At 33.0% G+C, this 19,925-nt stretch overlaps 1 protein-coding gene across 1 annotated transcript in view; it reads left to right on the forward strand.

Moving 5' to 3' along the window:
- Positions 1 to 19,925, forward strand: part of metro (membrane palmitoylated protein 7-like protein metro) — a 41,426-nt gene that overhangs the window by 2,308 nt on the left and 19,193 nt on the right. The window contains exons 5-8 of the mRNA XM_089697677.1: positions 415 to 582; positions 1,734 to 1,930; positions 4,887 to 5,002; positions 5,543 to 5,860. Coding sequence (XP_089553803.1) covers positions 415 to 582; positions 1,734 to 1,930; positions 4,887 to 5,002; positions 5,543 to 5,860 — 799 coding nt within the window. The remainder of the gene's footprint in view (positions 1 to 414; positions 583 to 1,733; positions 1,931 to 4,886; positions 5,003 to 5,542; positions 5,861 to 19,925) is intronic.

Genomic DNA, 19,925 nt, shown 5'->3' on the forward strand with positions numbered 1-19,925 from the left:
TTGCGTCATACGTACGTGAAGCAAATTGAATGGAACGGAATACATAATGACTTTAAGGGGCAGAATGAACTATGACATTATCTGCCAACTTTAAATGGGGTGAAATGATCATAGCAATTTGCCATATTACCGCGTAATACAGCTATTACCTAGCAATCGAGAAGCAATTCTAGGTAATAGTCAATAATTGTTAAATGATAGATATCTAGAAATTGATAAAATTGAGCTGAGAACGTAATATAATATTTGGCCGTCGCTGATATTAAAATATTTGTCAAGTAGTAGCCCAATAAAATCGCATCGATGTCACCGGCACCATTGACGTGTCCCGCTTTATCCCTACCTATTCGAAACAATGAACATTGGTTACAAAGGCTTTGTGCAGTGTGCATAAACGTCACCCGTCATTTCCAGGGTGCGACAATAAAAACGGACGAAGAGACTGGTAAAATTGTGATCGCTCGCGTGATGCACGGCGGGGCGGCGGATCGATCCGGCCTCATACACGCGGGCGACGAGGTCATCGAAGTGAACGGCATAAGTGTGGAGAACAAAACGCCGGCGGATGTGCTCGACATACTGGTACGTGGAGTGCCCTTACGCGGGTAATGATTTCGCTAACTCGCTGGAAAAATTAAAAAAAATTAAAAAAAAAAATTCTCAAACTACCCACTTTTATACTATAAGCGTCTTCCCGTTCTACTTTTACATGTACTTATATCAATTATTTTTTACTACTCACGACATTCTATTTTATAGATGCGTTTCTGGTATTCTGAAATAAAAAAAAAAAACAATTACATTATTACTGTCTAAAAATAGCATTGAGAAATGTATAGTACATTAAGGCACTACAACTACAAACTATGATTAAAAAACAGTTAAGCCCACTAGGAAGAGCAAAGTAACATTAATGATCCTTCAGATAAATTTTGCGCATGCATAAATCACGCCGAAGTAACTTTTAACTCATTTTATTCAAGTAATATTATCATTTCCAAATGTAAATTTATTCCACTAACCGCGTAGGTACTTTATGCCGTTATAAAAAAAAAACTATTTCTTAAAAATCTTTTTGTGAACTAAATAAGAACTAAATTTTATCAAATAAACTATTTAAATTCGACATTTGTATAAGTATAGCAATATAGTATTCACCATCTTTCAAAAAACCATAGAACCGTTATTACACCCCAATGAATAGAACAATAAATTGAAATTATACCCTACAATAGATTGGCCTCGTTATGTCAAACACAAACATATTATATATTCATGAAACTGTACCGCCTTGTTACCTATCGAAGGATATTGGGGCACACATGTTATAACTACATGCATTGTGCGATCCTCGTAGTTTATGGATCGATATTATTTAAGGCCAAGTGGTTTATCTTGTATGTTCTACTAGAACGTGTATAGTTTGAATTATATTTATCTATTCACGTAAATAAAAAGTTAAATTAACGCTAATTATGACAATGTTAAATGGTACTACCATTAATTTATTATTACTTAATTAACAACAAAAATTCAACTTTTATCTTCTTTTCTATCGCTAATCGACCAGTAAAGTTCTTCTTCAAATTATAGCCACTTTTTAAAATTATTCGGTTTATACTACCAATATAGACCCAAAGGAAAAACAAAAGTCCCAAGTCAGAGTCACCTAAAGTCCTAAACAAATCATGCTATCATCAGACCTCTTAAAATGATCTGGTTTTTATTTCCAGCAAAGTTCGGAAGGGACAATAACGTTCAAATTGGTGCCATCATTCGGCAAGGGAGGAAGTCGTGAGTCGAAAGTGAGGGTTCGAGCTTTATTCAACTATAACTCTGATGAAGATCCATATATTCCTTGCAAAGAGGCTGGCCTTAATTTTAAGAAGGGAGATATATTGCATATTGTATCACAGGATGATGCGTATTGGTGAGTTAATATTTATTAAAAAAAAAAACATGAAAAGTCATATATATATCATTTCCCCCCCTATATTCTACTTTGTATCCTATTATTATGGACATAGTTCGATATATTTTGCTAGTATCATATAAATTGTGCACTTTATGGATCGGTATCTATCGGTATGTGAAATTTCAGTGATATCTAGGTCAGTAGGGCATGAAAGAGCAATAATACATCTATATATATGTTTAAATAACCTCACATTCATGTTTACTAAATATACAATACAAATCGTTTCAGTTATATGTCGATTTATTTATAATCAATATTACACTCATTAGTATTAACCTCTTCCAAAAATATGTTTTAACACAATAATACGAAAAATTTATATTCGATAGTTCATCCTTCAAAGCAATACATATTTAAAAAGCCTCTAAAATACATCACAAAAAATTACTTCAATCTAATATAAAACTCGGGTAAATCAGCGAACTCCATTGCACTATTAAAAATGCAAAATTTTATTTCACCAAGTCATAAATGAAGAAAATTATAAAAAGTGCAGATTCTTTCCGCCCACACACACGTTAGTTAGTGCTTTCTGCAATGTAGGGTCACAAAGCTCTGACCTAATTACTGCTTGAAGCTTAGTTTAGTTAATAAAGCTAGAAAATTAGGTTACTACCCACATTTAGATCTTGCAAACTCATAACGGAGTAATTAAATGTTTCATAGAAGCGTACCATATTTAATTAACTATATGAAAGAGGTATTCAAAAATGAAGTCATTTAAAATATGTACATTTCATTGTAATTTATGAAATTGTGAAAGATAACCCATTACGATATATTGCAAGATCAAATAATAGTTACAAATTTATAAAAATTCCAGCAATAAGCTCGCATCTCAATGCATTTTTTTACACTAGACTTCTGTTAAAGTAAATATACCTAATGTATTACGATTAATATTTTGTACTGGTATAAAAAAAGCTTCTTTTCTTCAATTGCATCTCTGAATATGCAAAGTACCATTAACACATATGAAAGAGTATAGTAGTTTCTATATGTGTCGATTGAAAAAGCAAATAAAAAGTAAGGGAATGTCTTTTTTTTTTTGTGTGGTGTCTCTCAATGTTAGCCAGAAGGGCTTCTACATTTTAACGCGGACGCGGGGGTGAACTGAAGGTTCACCCTGGTAGCGACATGCACAAGGGCGTCCCCCCGCCAGTTCTTATAGATTTACTGACCGGCCCCCCTGTTCCTTTTTTTACAAAAATGTTCATGATGTTTGGCTCGACACGCTCCCAAACTAATTTCTTACATAAAAACTATTATTGTGAACAAGTGCGAGTATTAAAAAAAAAGAAAGCACAATTAGCAAAAAAAGAAATATTTAAATTGAAAATGCCTGTAAACAAAGGCCAAAGCATATTTGATGTGAGGTAAATTACGTGTTATTTGCTGATCCCCTCTCTCTTCCGTAACTCAAGTATCGTGAAGTGTAGCGTGAGCCCTTCCTGACACACTGAAACAACCCATGTCATTAATGGACGCCTCTTTTATACTACCTTCTCATAATCTTAAAAAAAATACATTTCAAATGTGTTAAAATAAAAAATATATATATAATTGTAAATGTAACGCACACACACACTTGGTATATTTTATCTTAGATAGATAATGAGATAGATAAAGTAGCCAATAAATAATTGCATACATCAATAGCAAAAACCAGAAATTCTATTCATATTTTTTTTCTACTAATCCTCATAATAATTCTCTACATTTTTCTATCTTCTATGTGTCATAAAACCATTCAAGATTATTATTGTTGAACAAAATGAAAATTTGTTGTTGTGATCCAATACATTATCTATACAATGAAATAACCAAAAACCAAAGTAAAAAAAAAAAATCCTTTAGAATGTGAAAGGATGCAGAAACAAATGAGTTACTTAGAATTGTATATAAAATCCCCAATTATATGCTGCTTTAAATATCATTTGTATCATATTGGTTACATCGCTCAAAGAAAGTAAGCTTTTCCATGCCCTCGCTACAGGTAAAGCTTAGTCCGACTACAACTCAGCATTATTCCCCAAACATCATACAATTACCTCTTATATAAATGAAAATTATCTAATATAAACTTTATTTAAGATTTATGAACAAGAAATAAATTCAGTATAATACAAAAAATTGAAGAAAATAGAGCCTTTATCGAGTAATTCAGAAATTTTCTTGCAAAACTCATTTAAAAGTAAACATTGTATTTAATTGAAATGATACAAATGCCTTCCTATAAATGAAGTCAAATTGGATATAAATTAGTAGAAACTATTTATTTGCAAATATTCCCTAAAGTATAAACAAACTAATGCAATTATAATCATCTTTGGTCGAATTTTTTAAATACAACCCAAATAATACATTTCTAAAACCTACCTGATCCCTAATTCCATTAAAACTGGCTTATAATCATTCACTTAACATAAATTTTCATAAAACTGAAAAATTACACAATATTTTCACTGAGTACAGGAAAACAACAAAGTTTGACATTGACATGATCAGTCAAGATATTCATTATTGATTGGTGTCAAACTTAGATAGTTCGGATAATGGGTAAATTTGACATTAATTAAACAATTAATTAATTAATATTGGACACTAATTATAATAAGTGTTAGTTAGACAATTTGTTATTAGAAAATCGTTTGTATTTGTCAGTTTTCACATTCATGCTATATATTAAGCTTATTTTTTAAGTTACAATTCTATGGACTTTGATTACGAATAGAAAAGAGTGCATCAAGGCATTTATTTTAAAATATAAAAATTGAATTATTGCCAATATGTTACAGATTTCGTGAAAACCAACATATTTCCTTCAACTTTTTCATGTCCTTTTGTATATATTTTGAGAGAGTTTCTTTCATTATTAAGTATATTATTCTTCTTTCTGTGTTCCCAGGTGGCAAGCCCGACGTGAAGGGGATAGGGTTATGAGAGCCGGTTTGATACCTTCACGGGCTTTACAAGAAGGAAGGATTATTCATGAGAGACAGAGCGATCCACAGACTTTGGATGGTATGTTATTTATACCATACTAGTGGTCCGCCCCGGCTTCGCCCGTGGTACATATTTCGAAATAAAAGGTAGCCTATGTCCTTTCTCGGGTATCAAAATATCTCCATACCAAAGTTAAGGCGTGATTGAGTAACAGACAGACAGACAGAGTTACTTTCGCATTTATAATATTAGTATGGATTATGTATTTAAAGGATACAAGTATAGGCTAATTTTCTGAATATAAGGTTGATGCAATAACGATTCTAGAATGATTTGATTGTGTAGTTAGACAATAGATGTAGGTTATTAAGTAAAATATAATCGTTAACCTCAGTCACAATATATCATGACTATCATATCATATTATATTTAAATTAATTTCTCCTATGCTACAAATTCTGATGTGGAGACCATTTTGACGATATTTTGCGTTTTTGTTTTATACTTTTTGTTATTTTTACTGTATTTTTTTATCAATGACAAGCAAATGTATGTTTCTATATATTAACCAGTATAATTAAATGGCCTTATAATACTAGCCTTATAACTCAATTCCAGGCAAGCCAGCCCTCTGTTCACCAACCAATGCGAGCTCAGACTGCAGTCCAAAAACGCCATGTTCGCCCACAGCAAACGCCACTGCCTTACTGCCTTGCAAATCTATGCCAAAAGTGAAGAAAATCATCTACGATATTAAAGAAAACGATGATTTCGACCGTGAAATGATACCAACGTATGAAGAAGTGGCCAGATTGTATCCAAGACCAGGTTTCGTAAGACCAATAGTACTAGTTGGTGCGCCCGGGGTTGGTCGGAATGAATTGAGGAGGCGGTTGATCGCTACTGACCCAGAGAAATACGTGACGCCCATACCATGTGAGTATGCTTGTTTGTCTGTTTGTTGAAGCGTATACTTGTGTTGCTATAGCGATTTGTTGTGTGCGAATGATATATGGGGAAATACAAATTTGGCAAGGCAAATGTTTGTTAAGGATTATGCTGAGGGTACTAATTTAACCAAAGTGTTATGCTTATGGTGGTAAAACTGGTATTATTTATTCTGCTATTATAAGCAGTATATTCCGAAAACTTATGTGATTAATATTAAAACGTATTATTACAATATGATTGCTGCAGCTGCAAATTTTGCAATGCGCATAAAGCAAATTTATTTTACTTAAATCGGTCTTTTTATCCTGGATCCTAACAATTTACTTTGTTTGTTATATTACTACAGACAGTATAGACTTTTTTCTACAGACAGTATATACAAATCTTCAATTTATCACAAATCAGAACTATTTATGAACATATATTCACAAATAGTTCTGAGTAGATCATACAATAATTTACTACCTATTTATTGTCTTATGTCTAAAATGTTTGCGAATTAATGAAATAAACATGCATACCTTAATGCGAATATTTCTTCAATATATCTAATGCTTCAAAAAATCAGATTTGAGTGAAAATAACTGCTACACTTTAAATCATCATAGAGGTGGGTACTAAACAATTCGGAGCAAAGGATTCAGCACAATTAGGGCTCTTATAATATGACAATGAATACATATTTTCTAAAGTAAAATTGATGAAAAATACTTCTTATAATATACGCATGCTGAAAAAGATCTTATGATGCGCATTTTTAATGAAAATTCGTATGATATTTACATAAACAATGATAAACGACATGTTTACGTATTTATTCCCCCTTTTTACCCCTTAATGGATGGCAGAAGTTCTACAGATTATCTTTAATATAAAAATGAATCGCAAAATGTGTTGGTAAGCGCATAACTCGAGAACGGGTGGACCGATTTCGATAATTCTTTTTTTATTATATTCCTTGAAGTACCAGGATGGTTCTTGTGTAGAGAAAAAATGAATATGTACCACGGGCGAAGCCGGGGCGGACCGCTAGTAATTAATATATATTACGATAAAATCTGACTGAAATATTGAGTGTTCTCAATTCTACCTATTAGTTTAAACAACGATATTAGGAATGCATGCTTAAAGCACGTACTGTTAGAAAGAGTATATGTATTAAATTTTTCACGGAATTCGTAAGATAAATAGAAATTAAATATGGTTTTACGGATTTTTAACATGATTTATTCATTCTATTATACCTATACCCTGATTCCCAATAGTTAAAATCCTCTAATAACTAAATTTATAATATCCGCGTAAAATAAAACACAAGAAACTATAAAATAAATTATTGCCATTACACAAATGTCAAAGGTCATCCATTTCAAATATTGGCGGGAATAAAAGGACGCCACAGTGCAGCACCGCGCATGCACCCAAATGCACATCGATTTTCTAGGTATCCTATATGAGACGCTATACCTATTAGGGCATCGTATTTAGTTGCAGTCTAGACTTGGTCGGGAACGGACCCGTTATTTATTTTATTTCAGTTCCGCCTTTTTATTTTATTTGTTTGATTTAATTAAAATTCCTAAATCTTCCTCAGTCTCCTTTGTGATTTTAGTGCAAGTGTTTTTGATTTTTTTGTTTTCCGTCGCGGTTTCGGTTTACACTTGCAGAGGGAATAGGTAAGTCGATTTAATTGTCCCATCTCTTATATCAAGCGGTTTCAGCTATGTTAATTACGCGAAAAGTTGCATTATCGAACATAATATTTTCAATTGTACCCATTCACCAATCATTGCCGTACAATAAACTTTAATATTCATTGTATTATACGCAATATTTAGGTCTCATTAAATACGTTAATGACTGTTACGTTAGTTACGAAAATATGCACATAGGGCTTTTCAAAAATATATAAAAAATTGAAATTGCGTCGAATTTTCTACGTTTCAAAATGGCGGATATGGTATTTCAAAATGGCGCCCGCGATCGATGAAACAATGCGCGCCTGCGTAGTATAAGCTTGATACGTGGCACTAAAATGGCGGATATAATTACATGAATTATTATTTGTAATGTAATAAAGACTTAAGTAGCATATCGCTATTAGATTTTGCGAGATATTATTCTTTTTCAAAGAGGTTTTTACAAATTTAGCCGGTTAGTTTAATTTAAAATGGAAGAGAGTCTATTATGCCACTGACGGCAAACGAGTTAGCTGTTAGTGGGTAGCCTGATATACCTTATAAGTAGGATTGCCATATTTAAAAGCATAGGATTAAGGGAACGGATTTATGTGGGAATATAGGATATCATTGGGAAGAGAAAGCTCCCACTCAACCCTCACTCAACGTACAAATAACAGTAGCATTCACATGCTACTGTTTGACGCCGGTATTTCGTGGGGGTACCTTCCCACGTGTGAGTTCTTTCAATATATTTTTTTCACCAAGTGCAGCAGGAGCAGATTTGCACCAAATCGGTTCCTGTTGTAAATGGTACTGAGCTTATCTAAGATGGCGGCTACCTGCCCCCATCGCGGCAGCGCACGCAATAAATAAATGATGTATAAAATGGCGACTGTGACATTAACTCGTATGACCTACGCTGTACTAAACTTTGCGAATTTAATATAATTTCATTAATTCATAAAAAACATGTCTGTTTTTCATTAATACGAATAACTATCTTATATATTAAGTTTAATTTTCTACTCTACAGTGTAAATAATTTACGTAGAACTTACTCAAATTCAAAATGGCGTAAAACAACGCGACTGCGCAGAACTTTCAAGAACAATACAATATGGCTGCATTCAGAAAATTACGGACTTTATTTAAAAATGGCGCCTGCAATCGATGAAACAATTCGCGCCTGCGTAGTCGACGTATCAACGTTGAATAAAATGGCGGAAATTATTTAACAATTGAAAGAATTATTATTATTTTTAACGTAATAAAAACTGTAGTGGCGTGTAGCTATTAAATTTTACGAGACGTTATCCTTTTTCAAAGTAAATCTTAAAAAATTATAAGCAGTTAGTTGAATTCAAAATGAAAGTGCAACAAGTGGTCTAAAGTGGCAGTATACAGCCCACGTAATACTTCGCCACTGAACAATTAAAAATAATTTCATTCATATTTTTCACATTAATAATTTGATTGTTATTCATTTATGCGAATAACTAATCGATTTCTGATTTAATTCTCCGCTGAAAAAACAGATTACCTAATTAAGAAGTTAAGAACTGAAAAAAAATTCTTTTTACCATAAAATATAAAATCCATATTTTGGGTTTGGGAAAAAAACGCGTCACGTAATTTATGAACGTCCCCTTATTAATTTATTTTTATATAAATAAAATCTGTTATGTGTATAATAATTCAGTATAAATAGGGTCTATTTAAACTACATGATGTTGCATTAATTAAAATGGTGGATATAATACTATTAATTATTATTATTTATACTATCATATAAATTGTAGTAGAATATCGCTGTGAGGTTTTGCGAGACGCTTTCTTTTCTAAAGTAAATTAAAAAAACTAAAACCAGTTGAAATCAAATAGGAAGTATAAATAAGTAGTCTAAACTGGAATTCAAAATGAAAGTGCAAAAACAGTATACAGCCCACGTAAAACTTTGCCACTGAGCATTTAAAACACTGTTTTTACACATTGTTTCTAAAATTGTGGAAATATTATTGTATTTTGACGATTTGAGTAAATAAAATTTATAAATTTAAATTAAATAATGTTGCGATATGAGATTTCTAAGAATTTCTCAAAAAATGAAACCCCCTTTTAATATATCTATCCCCTTTTAATAGACTATGTGCAAATAATTGTCCAGACTAATGTTTCAATACAAAATGGCGACAGTACAGGTAGTTTAAAATGGCGGCTACGAGCCCACCCAAGAGTTCGTATGAAGAAAATGGCGGACGATATCGCCATTTTGAGTCCTCAGCCTGTTGCATCGCATTGTAGGGAACGCGCAGGCGTCCACAAAATGGCGGACAATATTGTCTCTTTGTGTCCGCCGTGTGATGCCTCCCATTGTAAGATTCGCGCAGGCATCCTCAAAATGGCGGACGATATCGCCTATTTGTGTCCGCTGCGTGTTGCGTCACGTTGTACGCCCTGTGATGCATCCTGTTGTTAGGTTAGCGCAGGGGTCCACAAAATGGCGGACGATATCGCCCCTTTGTGTCCAAGGCGTATGCCTTCTCGCAGTGGGGTTCGCGCATGCACTTTATGCAGCTTCTAGACTTTATCGATTACCAACCCTAGGTTCGCGCATGCACTTTAGGTACCCTACCTAGACGACCTGCGAGTCTCATTGCGTGGTGTGCAAGTGCATCGTTCGGACGTGTTCGTTTAATTTCAAGTTTTAATTATTTCTTTCATTGTTAATAATTTTATTGTAACTTATTAGATTTGTTTCAACGCTAGTGTTGCTTTAAATATTTTAATTAATTCAATCGTATACTATTCTTAACTACGTATTACTTTTAACTTTTAAAATATCAACCATTTCGTTTTATAAAATTTGCTTTTTTAATTAATTTGTTTAAATTCAGTGCGTATAATACAATGAATATTCTTTGCCGTGTTGTTCGAGTGATGCATTGGTGAGTTATTTTTCTATTTAGTGAAGGCCCTTTTGTTAATTATAATAGATTTTAAGTGCGGATTCTCCTTACAATCCCATAAAATCGATATGAAGTCGCCATGTTGGATTTGTTTGGCGCATGCGTGAAATTTAGCTTTGCCCGGGATCACGCATGCGCATTCCGAACGGGTTTTAATTTGAAGTAATAATATCGTATGAATATTCTTTGCCGTGTTGTTTGAGTGATGCATTGATGAGTTATTTTTCTATTTAGTGTAGGTCCTTTTGTCAATAATAATAGATTTTTAAGTGCGAATTCTCGTTAACAATCCCATAAAATCCATATCAAATCGCCATGTTGGATTTGTTTGGCGCATGCGTGAAATTTAGCTTTGCCCGGGATCACGCATGCGCATTTGGAACGGGTTTTAATTTGAAGTAATGATATCAATACATTGATTCGTGCTATTAAGAAGTTTCATTATTTTAATAATAATTCGCGACAATTTTCGAATCGACTTAATGATGTTGGACTACTTAAGTTTTGTTTCAATGATGGTGTTCAGTTTGTTTTAGTTTGGTGTGAAATTTTTATATGATAAAAAGTAAGTATACATTCTTATGTACTCATTAAATTTTTTGAAATTTTATCATGCAATTAATATTTTTGATCATTAAGTATTTAAAATTTAAACATTTTAATTCACAAAAAATATTACATATAAATTTTTAATATTACAGAATAGAGGACTGCAGTTATATAATATTATATCAATGGGTCTGTGCAATTTTAATATTATAAATAGTATGTTTAAACTATTATGTACTAATTGAAATTTTTGGAATTTATTAATATGTCTTTATTATCTGGAATATTTTTAATTATTTTTTTATTACAGATCAGCAAGTCGGAACACCTGTATAATGAGAACAACGCAACGATATGAAATGAATAGATATTGAATTAATTTACAATTATATTGTAATTTGTGTGAAATGTTATATTTAATTATGTAAATAAGGTTATTTTCTGCAAAAATGTATTATTAGTATTATTACGCTCCTTTTAAAAATCCTATCCTCATTGCTTGCACATAGCTGAAACCGTTTATTATAACCAAGTGGGTTTTATTGTTTTTCAAGTGGAATTTTTATAGTAAGTTGAAGTCAAGTAAGTATACATTTTTTTATTATTGCTATTATTAATATTGAAGTGAGTTGCTGATATTTTTTATAGGTGCATCTAATACAGAAATTCTACTTTTTGTATAGGTACAAGTTTGTCGACGCATGCGTTAAGCTCTTAGTACAATACCGCCTCGTCATTGGTTGTGTTCTTTGACGTATAAAGCCATAGCGAATAGGAATCGTTATATGAAAGTTCTGTCCAGGACTGCGCATGCTCGTGTCAGATTTGAATTTGACAGTTGCCTAACTGTCAACAGGAATGACTTTATTTAGGTTTATGTCACAATTTTCAACCGCCTTTTTGATAGTCAACTATCGGAGTTTTTACTTATATTTTATTTATTAAAAGTGTTATTGAATGCAAGGAATATTAACCGCTTAAATATTAAACCGATTTTTAACCGACTTCAAAAAAAAGGAGGAGGTTATCAATTCGGCCGGTATATATATTATGTATATATATTTTTAATGTATGTACACCGATTACTCCGAGGTTTCTTAACCGATTTACGTGTTTCTTTTTTTGTTTGATGCGGAATAATGTCGAATTGGTCCCATAAAATTTTTATTCGGATAGGCCCGCTAGTTTTTATTTTATGAGCATTTTAGTCTGATCTGATTTGTCGATGACTTAATTGAACTGTAGCAAGTTACTTTGAATCACTTCTCGGTAACCGATTGCGCTGAAATTTTGTATACGTATGTAAATTGGATAGCGATCAAACATTATCAATACATAGAGCTGATTTGATGATGGAATCGGAAGGTGGCCATAGGAACTCAGTAATATACTCATACTACTACATATACTCAACTTTATCGAGTTTGGGCTCGTTTGATTCGTGTTGAAAAATCCACTAAAAAGTATTAAATAAAAATAACTACACTAACCTAAGTTTAAAAAATAAAACACTACTACAACCGACTTCAAAACCGGAAAAGTAAAAAATAAAAAAGATTTTAACGTAGTTATTTTTATTTGATAGTCAAATTACGGATTGATTTAAGTTGTATGTGTTATTGAGTGCAAGGAATATTAAGTAAGTATGAGAATATTAAGATGTGTTATTGTGTGAAGTAATAATATAATTTAAGTGAGAAATTAGTAAGTTGAAGTCAAGTAAGTATACATTTTTTTATTATTGCTATTATTAATACTGAAGTGAGTTGCTGATATTTTTTTTGCTGTTATTAATTCTGAAGTGAATTGCTGATATAGCATATATATGCTGATATAGAACTATGTATAATATAAATATTATACATAGTTCTCAGAAACAGATAGTATGCAAAGGAGAAGATGTCAATTAAATATTATACAATACATAGAGTATGAAACTCTGTTTGCACTTGAATTTTTGTATTGAAATAAACTGTACCACATAACGTGTTTCATTCACTTTTTATTCGTTAACTAGATTGATCCCGCGGCTTCACTAGAGTTCACTAGAGTTCGTGTAATATTATAATTCCGTTAAAATGTTGCCATAAACTCAAAAGAGCGATATAGTCACTGGACGATATCGCCATTTTGAGTCCTCTGCGTGATGCGACTCGTTAGATTCGCGCAGGCGTCCATAAAATGGCGTGCGATATCGCCCTTTTGTGTACGCTGCGTGTTCCTCCCTATTGTAGGTTTCGCGCAGGCGTCCACAAAATGGCAGACAATATCGCCTCTTTGTGTCCGCTGCGTGTCCCTCCCCATGTAGGGTTCGCGCAGGCGTCCATAAAATGGCGGACGTTATCGCCTCTTTGTTTCCGCTGCGTGATGCGTCCCGCTGTAGTTTTCACGCAGGCGTACACAAAATGGCGGGCGATATAGCCTCTTTGTTTCCGCTGCGTGATGCGTCCCGCTGTAGTGTTCGCGCAGGCGTCCACAAAATGGTGGACTTTATCGTCTCTTTGTGACCGCCGTGTGATGCGTCCTGTTGTAAGATTCGCACAGGCATCCGCAAATTGGCGGATAATATCGCCATTTTGTGACCGCTGTGTGTTGCGTCGCGTGGTAGGGTTCGCGCATGCACTTTATGCAGTTTCTAGACTTTATCGATTACCAACCCTAGGTTCGCGCATGCACTCTAGGTACCCTACCTAGACGACCTGGGAGTCTCATTGCGTGGTGTGCAAGTGCATCGTTCGGACGTGTTCGTTTAGTTTCAAGTTTTAATTATTTCTTTCAGTGTTAATAATTTTATTGTCACTTATTAGATTTGTTTCAACGCTAGTATAGCTTTAAATATTTTAAATAAATCAATCGTCTTTACTTACTACTACTTTTCTTAACTACGAATTACTTTTAATTTTTTTAATATCAACCATGTGGTTTTTTTTAATTTTACTTATTTGATTAATTTTTTAATCAAAAATTTTTTAAATTAAAAAAAAAATCAGTGTGTATTCAATGAATATTCTTTGCCGTGTTGTTCGAGTGATGCATTGGTGAGTTATTTTTCTGTTAAGTGTAGGTCCTTTTGTTAATAATAATAGATTTTTAAGTGCGCATTCTCCTTAACAATCCCATAAAATCGACAGACAGTCGCCATGTTGGATTTGTTTGGCGCATGCGTGAAATTTAGCTTTGCCCGGGATCACGCATGCGCATTTGGAACGGGTTTTCATTTGCGATTGCGAGTGCGATTAAATAGTTCCATGATTTTAATAATATTTGGCCAATATTTTCGAATCGATTTAATGAAGTGGTCAGTTTGATTTTGAGTTTGGTGTGAATTTTTTATATGATAAAAAGTAAGTATACATTTTTATGTACTTATTGAATTTTTTTTATATTTTAAAATTATATATTTTAAATTACAAAATTTTAATATTGCAGAACAGAGAGCTTCAGTTATATTTCAATGGATGTGTACAATTTTTGTATTATAAAAAGTAAGTATAAACTATTATGTACTCATTGAAATTTGTGTAATATATTCATGAATTAATATTTTTTTTACTATCTAGAAAGTTTTCATTATTGTATTTTTTATTACAGATCAACAAGTCGGGGCACCCATTACCAGAACAACGATCTGCGAATTTAATATAATGTAATGTTTAATTAATGTATCTACTACATATTTACATTGAAATTGTGTGAAATGTGATTATAATTATCTTAATAAACTTCTGATGTGTAAAATATATGTTTTTTTATTATTTATGACATAAACGTCCCTTTTATAATTTCTATGCATATTCCTATCCTAATTATTCATACATAATTGAACCTGTTTATTGTCGATCAAGTGTGTTTTTTATTGTTTACTTGTATCTAATTATAATAAACTAGTGGTCCGCCCCGGCTTCGCCCGTGGTACCTACATGTTTAAACTATCCTATCTCTCAAGTTGGATCGGTTAAATGGTTTAGGAGTCCATTGAGGACAAACATTGTGACACGAGATTTATATATATTAATTAAGATTTTCGGCACCAATTGCACATTCCTGGACAGAACGTTTTATATGACATATAATGTGTAGGTAGTTAACTATAACAATATAAAATCAATCAGGAGGTCCCGCATTTTCAGGATATTTTGTTTGCCCGAGCATTATTGATTTATGTCCGCGAAGGTCAGCCAAACCTAGGCTCGCGCATGAACTTTAGGCTCTGTAGGTGTCCTAGGAATTTTCTAGGAGGCCAGATTCGGGCTCGCGCATGCTTTTTAGGATCTCTAGGTGTCCTAGGAATTTTCTAGAAGGCTATATCCGGGCTCGCGCATGCGCTTTAGGCACTATCTAGGTGTCCTGGGAATTTTCCAGAAGGCTACATCTGGGCTCGCGCATGCACTTTAGGCACAATCTAGGTGTCCTGGGAATTTTCCAGAATGCCAGATCCGGGTTCGCGCATGCACTTTAGGCACAATCCTACCTATCCTAGGATTTGCAGCCATTTGCGCAGTACTTTGTGATAGTCAGTTGTCTCTGGTTTCATTTATTATTGTATTATTCTTTTTTAGTTTATTTGCAGTGATTATAAGCAATACTTTTATTTAAACAAGGTAGGTTATATGTGGGCAATGGTATCCGGGCCATATGCAGAATCATCTAACGCTAGGGTTGTCCTAAATTTTTTTTAAACTGAATTTAATGCGCATGCGTCGTACACACTTCGGTGTCATTAAGTGGGCCTTTTTGAAAATAATATGGGATTGTTAAGAATTATTACAATCATTTTATTAGGAAATAAAATTATCAAATCAATCATGTTTTTTCTGTCATTAAAATCACTTAAATGCTTGCGAAATTACAACGTAGGAACCTATTCTTTCTTTGTGGGACGAACATTAATACGTAATTCTGTTTTTAAAGATTTTAAATTAAAATTTGATTACATATAATTTTGGAAATACTCCACATCTATACCCAGTATCTTAATTTTCCAGAAACCTTAGCTCTTTCTGTTTTTAATTAATGATGACTATAACATAAAAAACGTGAACCTGACCTTTTTGTCGTGGTAATTTTGATAACATAGCTTTACTATTTTCATTCGGTAGTTCTAGCAAATTATATAAATATAAAAGAGATTATTAGCGTTGTAACATTATTAATTAACCAATCGGCGATGGGAGGATAGTTATTTAAAAAGTCCGCAAAAATGAATTTTTAGACATTTTACTTGCAATAATTTTTAAAATATTTTTATTACGGTTTCTCAAAAATTAATTATGAAGTAAATTTTGGAAAGATTCCGATGAGCATTGAAATTCTCATATTGACAGAAAGAGATAACGTTGAGGAAATATGCGATAAAGCATGCGCATTTTGTCTAGGCGATTTTTATGTTATTTATTTTATATGTGCTCTTGCGATATGTTATATTAATTTATTTCCTATCTAATGTTTTTTCTCTTATGTGTATTTCCCTCTTTTTATGTGTATCTCTTTTTATGTATCTTTATGTATGCTCGCGATTTTTTTTCATGTATTCATAAACTATTAAAAATAAATAATCTCCAGATGAAGTGTTAGAAACTCTTATCATGAATCAGGAAACCTAAAACATAAAAATAAACATACAAAATATGACGATGTTCACATACTTCGCTCCTAGATCTATCTAGATGGCGATGATTTCATTTTTCTGCGTCGTTATTTATATATTTTGTAAAAGGTATTTTCCATTTGAATATTCTGTATTGTTTTATCGAAGTTTACTAAGATAAAGTTGGACTTGGTATGATTAGAAAGTAATAAAGTCGGTACCTAATATATATGTCGAAAGAGCAACCCTAACAATAGCTTTGTGCAGGCTAACGCATGCGTTTTGAAGCTACCTAGGCGTCCCAGGAACAACATGAGCATTGATATCGATTATTTGCTCCAGGTCACCTTGAATTCGCGCATGCACTTTGTAGTCCAGGCAACCTAGGCGTCCTGGGAGGATTAGTTCGGTTTGCGTATTCGTTTACTTCGGTCGTGTTGTGTTCTGTTTAAGTAAACATTTTTTTGCTTTTTAACTTCAGTTTATTATCAATCAATTGTTTAAGAATAAAACGTGAATGTTGTAAAAAATTCTATCGTGATTTCTTAAAGCTCAAGTGATACGCTTATTCACGTGAAATATACAGGGGTTTTTAAGTGCATTTTGCCATTTTTTGTGTTAATACATAAAACAGTAGTTAAAGTTAAAGTAGTTGATTATAAGTTTTGATAAATAAAATTAAGTAATTCGTTGATCGTCTCCATAGCGACGAATTTATAAATATTTTAAGCACCTCATTCATTTTTGTAAAAATATGTTTTTCAAGTAGGTATAAATATATCAGCTTGGTCCGGGCTCGCGCATGCCTATAAAGACCCGTAAGGTATCCTAGGAAACGCACTGAATATTGATTTATTGCACAAGGCCATATTGTGCCCGCGCATGCTCTTTGGAGCTAGTGTTCTATCTAGACGTCCTGACTCCTGGGAAAATTAGTTCGGTTTGCGCATTCGTTTACTTCGGTCGCGTGGTGTGTTATTCTGTTTAAGTAAACAAGTTTGCTTTTTAATTTAAGTTAATAATCAAAGAATTGGTTAAGAATAAAACGTGAAAATTAATTCTGAAATGAAATTTTCAATCGTGATTTTTTAAAGCTCAAGTGAAACGCTTATTCACGTGAAATATCCAGGGGTTTTAAGTGCATGTTTGCCATTTTTTGTGTTATTACATAGAACGGAGTAATTGATAATTATAAGTTTGGATAAAAAATTTGCAAAGTTATGAGTTAATGGTCGTCGCCATAGTGACGAATTTATAAATATTTTAAGCGCCTCACTAATTAAAAAAAAAAAATATTTTTCAAATATAAAAAAATATCAGCTTGGTCCGGGCTCGCGCATGCCTATAAAGACCCATAAGGTATCCTAGGAAACGCACTGAATATTGATTTATTGCACAAGGCCATATTGTGCCCGCGCATGCTCTTTGAAGCTAGTGTTCTATCTAGACGTCCTGGGAAAATTAGTTCGGTTTGCTTATTCGTTTACTTCGGTCGCGTGGTGTGTTATTATTATATACGTATTGTAGTCTGTTTAAGTAAACAAGTTTGCTTTTTAACTTCAGATTATAATTAATCTATATATTGTTTAAGAATAAAACGTGAAAATTAATTCTGAAATGAAATTTTCAATCGTGATTTTTAAAGCTCAAATGAAACGCTTATTCACGTGAAATATCAGGGGTTTTAAGTGCATGTTTGCCATTTTTTGTGTTATTACATAGAACGGAGTAATTGATAATTATAAGTTTGGATAAAAAATTTGCAAAGTTATTAGTTAATGGTCGTCGCCATAGTGACGAATTTATAAATATTTTAAGCGCCTCACTAATTAAAAAAAAAAAAAATTATTTTTCAAATATAAAAAATATCAGCTTGGTCCGGGCTCGCGCATGCCTATAAAGACCCATAAGGTATCCTAGGAAACGCACTGAATATTGATTTATTGCACAAGGCCATATTGTGCCCGCGCATGCTCTTTGGAGCTAGTGTTCTATCTAGACGTCCTGGGAAAATTAGTTCGGTTTGCACATTCGCACATTTCGGTCGCGATATTTGTTAACCAAAGTAATAACATTTTAAAATATAAGATATTTTGATCGTTACTCGTGTTTAAATGTTAAACGTTTGTTTGTGTAAATGATTTTCAAAATATTATAATTTATTCAGAAAATACGAAACATCAAAAATTTCGAGATTTAGGGTCAAAACTTTTGTGAATACAGTATATTAAAGGCTACTTACGTATTCTACTCTTTTTAAGCTACTCTTTTTGGACTAGTATTTACAGAAAAAAAAATCTATTTAAATATGGCGGTAGCTTGGTCCAGGCTCGCGCATGCCTTTTAAGCTCGTTTTGCTATCCCGGGAAGTGCGCGTATTGATTATTCAAGGTCATATTGCATCCGCGCATGCAATTTAGAGCTCCAGGTACTCTATCTAGATGTCCTGGAAATTCAGTTATATTCGTTCATTTGTATATTGCGGTCGCGTTAATTTTGTATCAACGTAAAGTCAATTCCTTTTTTACAGTAGTTATTTGGTTAGCATTGATAATCGCTTAAAATTATGCTTAGTGAATCGCTTAAAATTATGCTTAGTGAAGTTCGAGTTTTTAACTAATATTATATTTCGGTATCCCGGGCAGAGCACTTGTTGCTGGGCGTTGTTTATTGATTTTATTGAAAGGTCACAATGCATTCGCGCATGCACTTTAGAGCTGCTGAAATCTAGGCGTCCTGGGATTTTCACTATAGTTTGTGCATTCCTACATTCCGGTTGTGTTGAATTTGAATTCCTGTAAAATCTGTGTTTTTTTTATGTAAATCAGATTTTGGTAAGCAATGATAAAATAAAGATGTTCGCGTTTTTAAGAAAATATTGGCTCATTAATCATCCAGATTATCTTAGCTTTGCCTGGTTCCGCGCATGCGTTTTTGAGCTAGTCTAGATATCCCGGGGAGTGTGTTAGTCAGTGGGCGTCAGGTACATTGATTTATTATTCAAGGTGACATTGCATCCGCGCATGCCTTTTAGAGCTCCTGGAATCTAGGCGTCCTGGGAAGTTCAGTTTAGTTTGTGCCCTCGTATATTACGGTCGCAAAGTTTAATATTTTATTTTTGGTTATCAGTGAAAAGTTCTGCGATGACGTTTCTAAATTCTTTTTCACAGTGCCTGTTGATTTATAATTTACTCATTCATATTGTAATCTATGCTTGCGATTGTCTTATAGGGTCTAGATATCCCGGCCATAGCAATTGTTGGTGG

Source organism: Colias philodice, chromosome 1 (assembly GCF_061535455.1).
Source record: "Colias philodice isolate Cphi_HAF_F1 chromosome 1, ilColPhil1 Martin Lab GWU primary, whole genome shotgun sequence".
Lineage (NCBI taxonomy): Eukaryota > Metazoa > Arthropoda > Insecta > Lepidoptera > Pieridae > Colias > Colias philodice.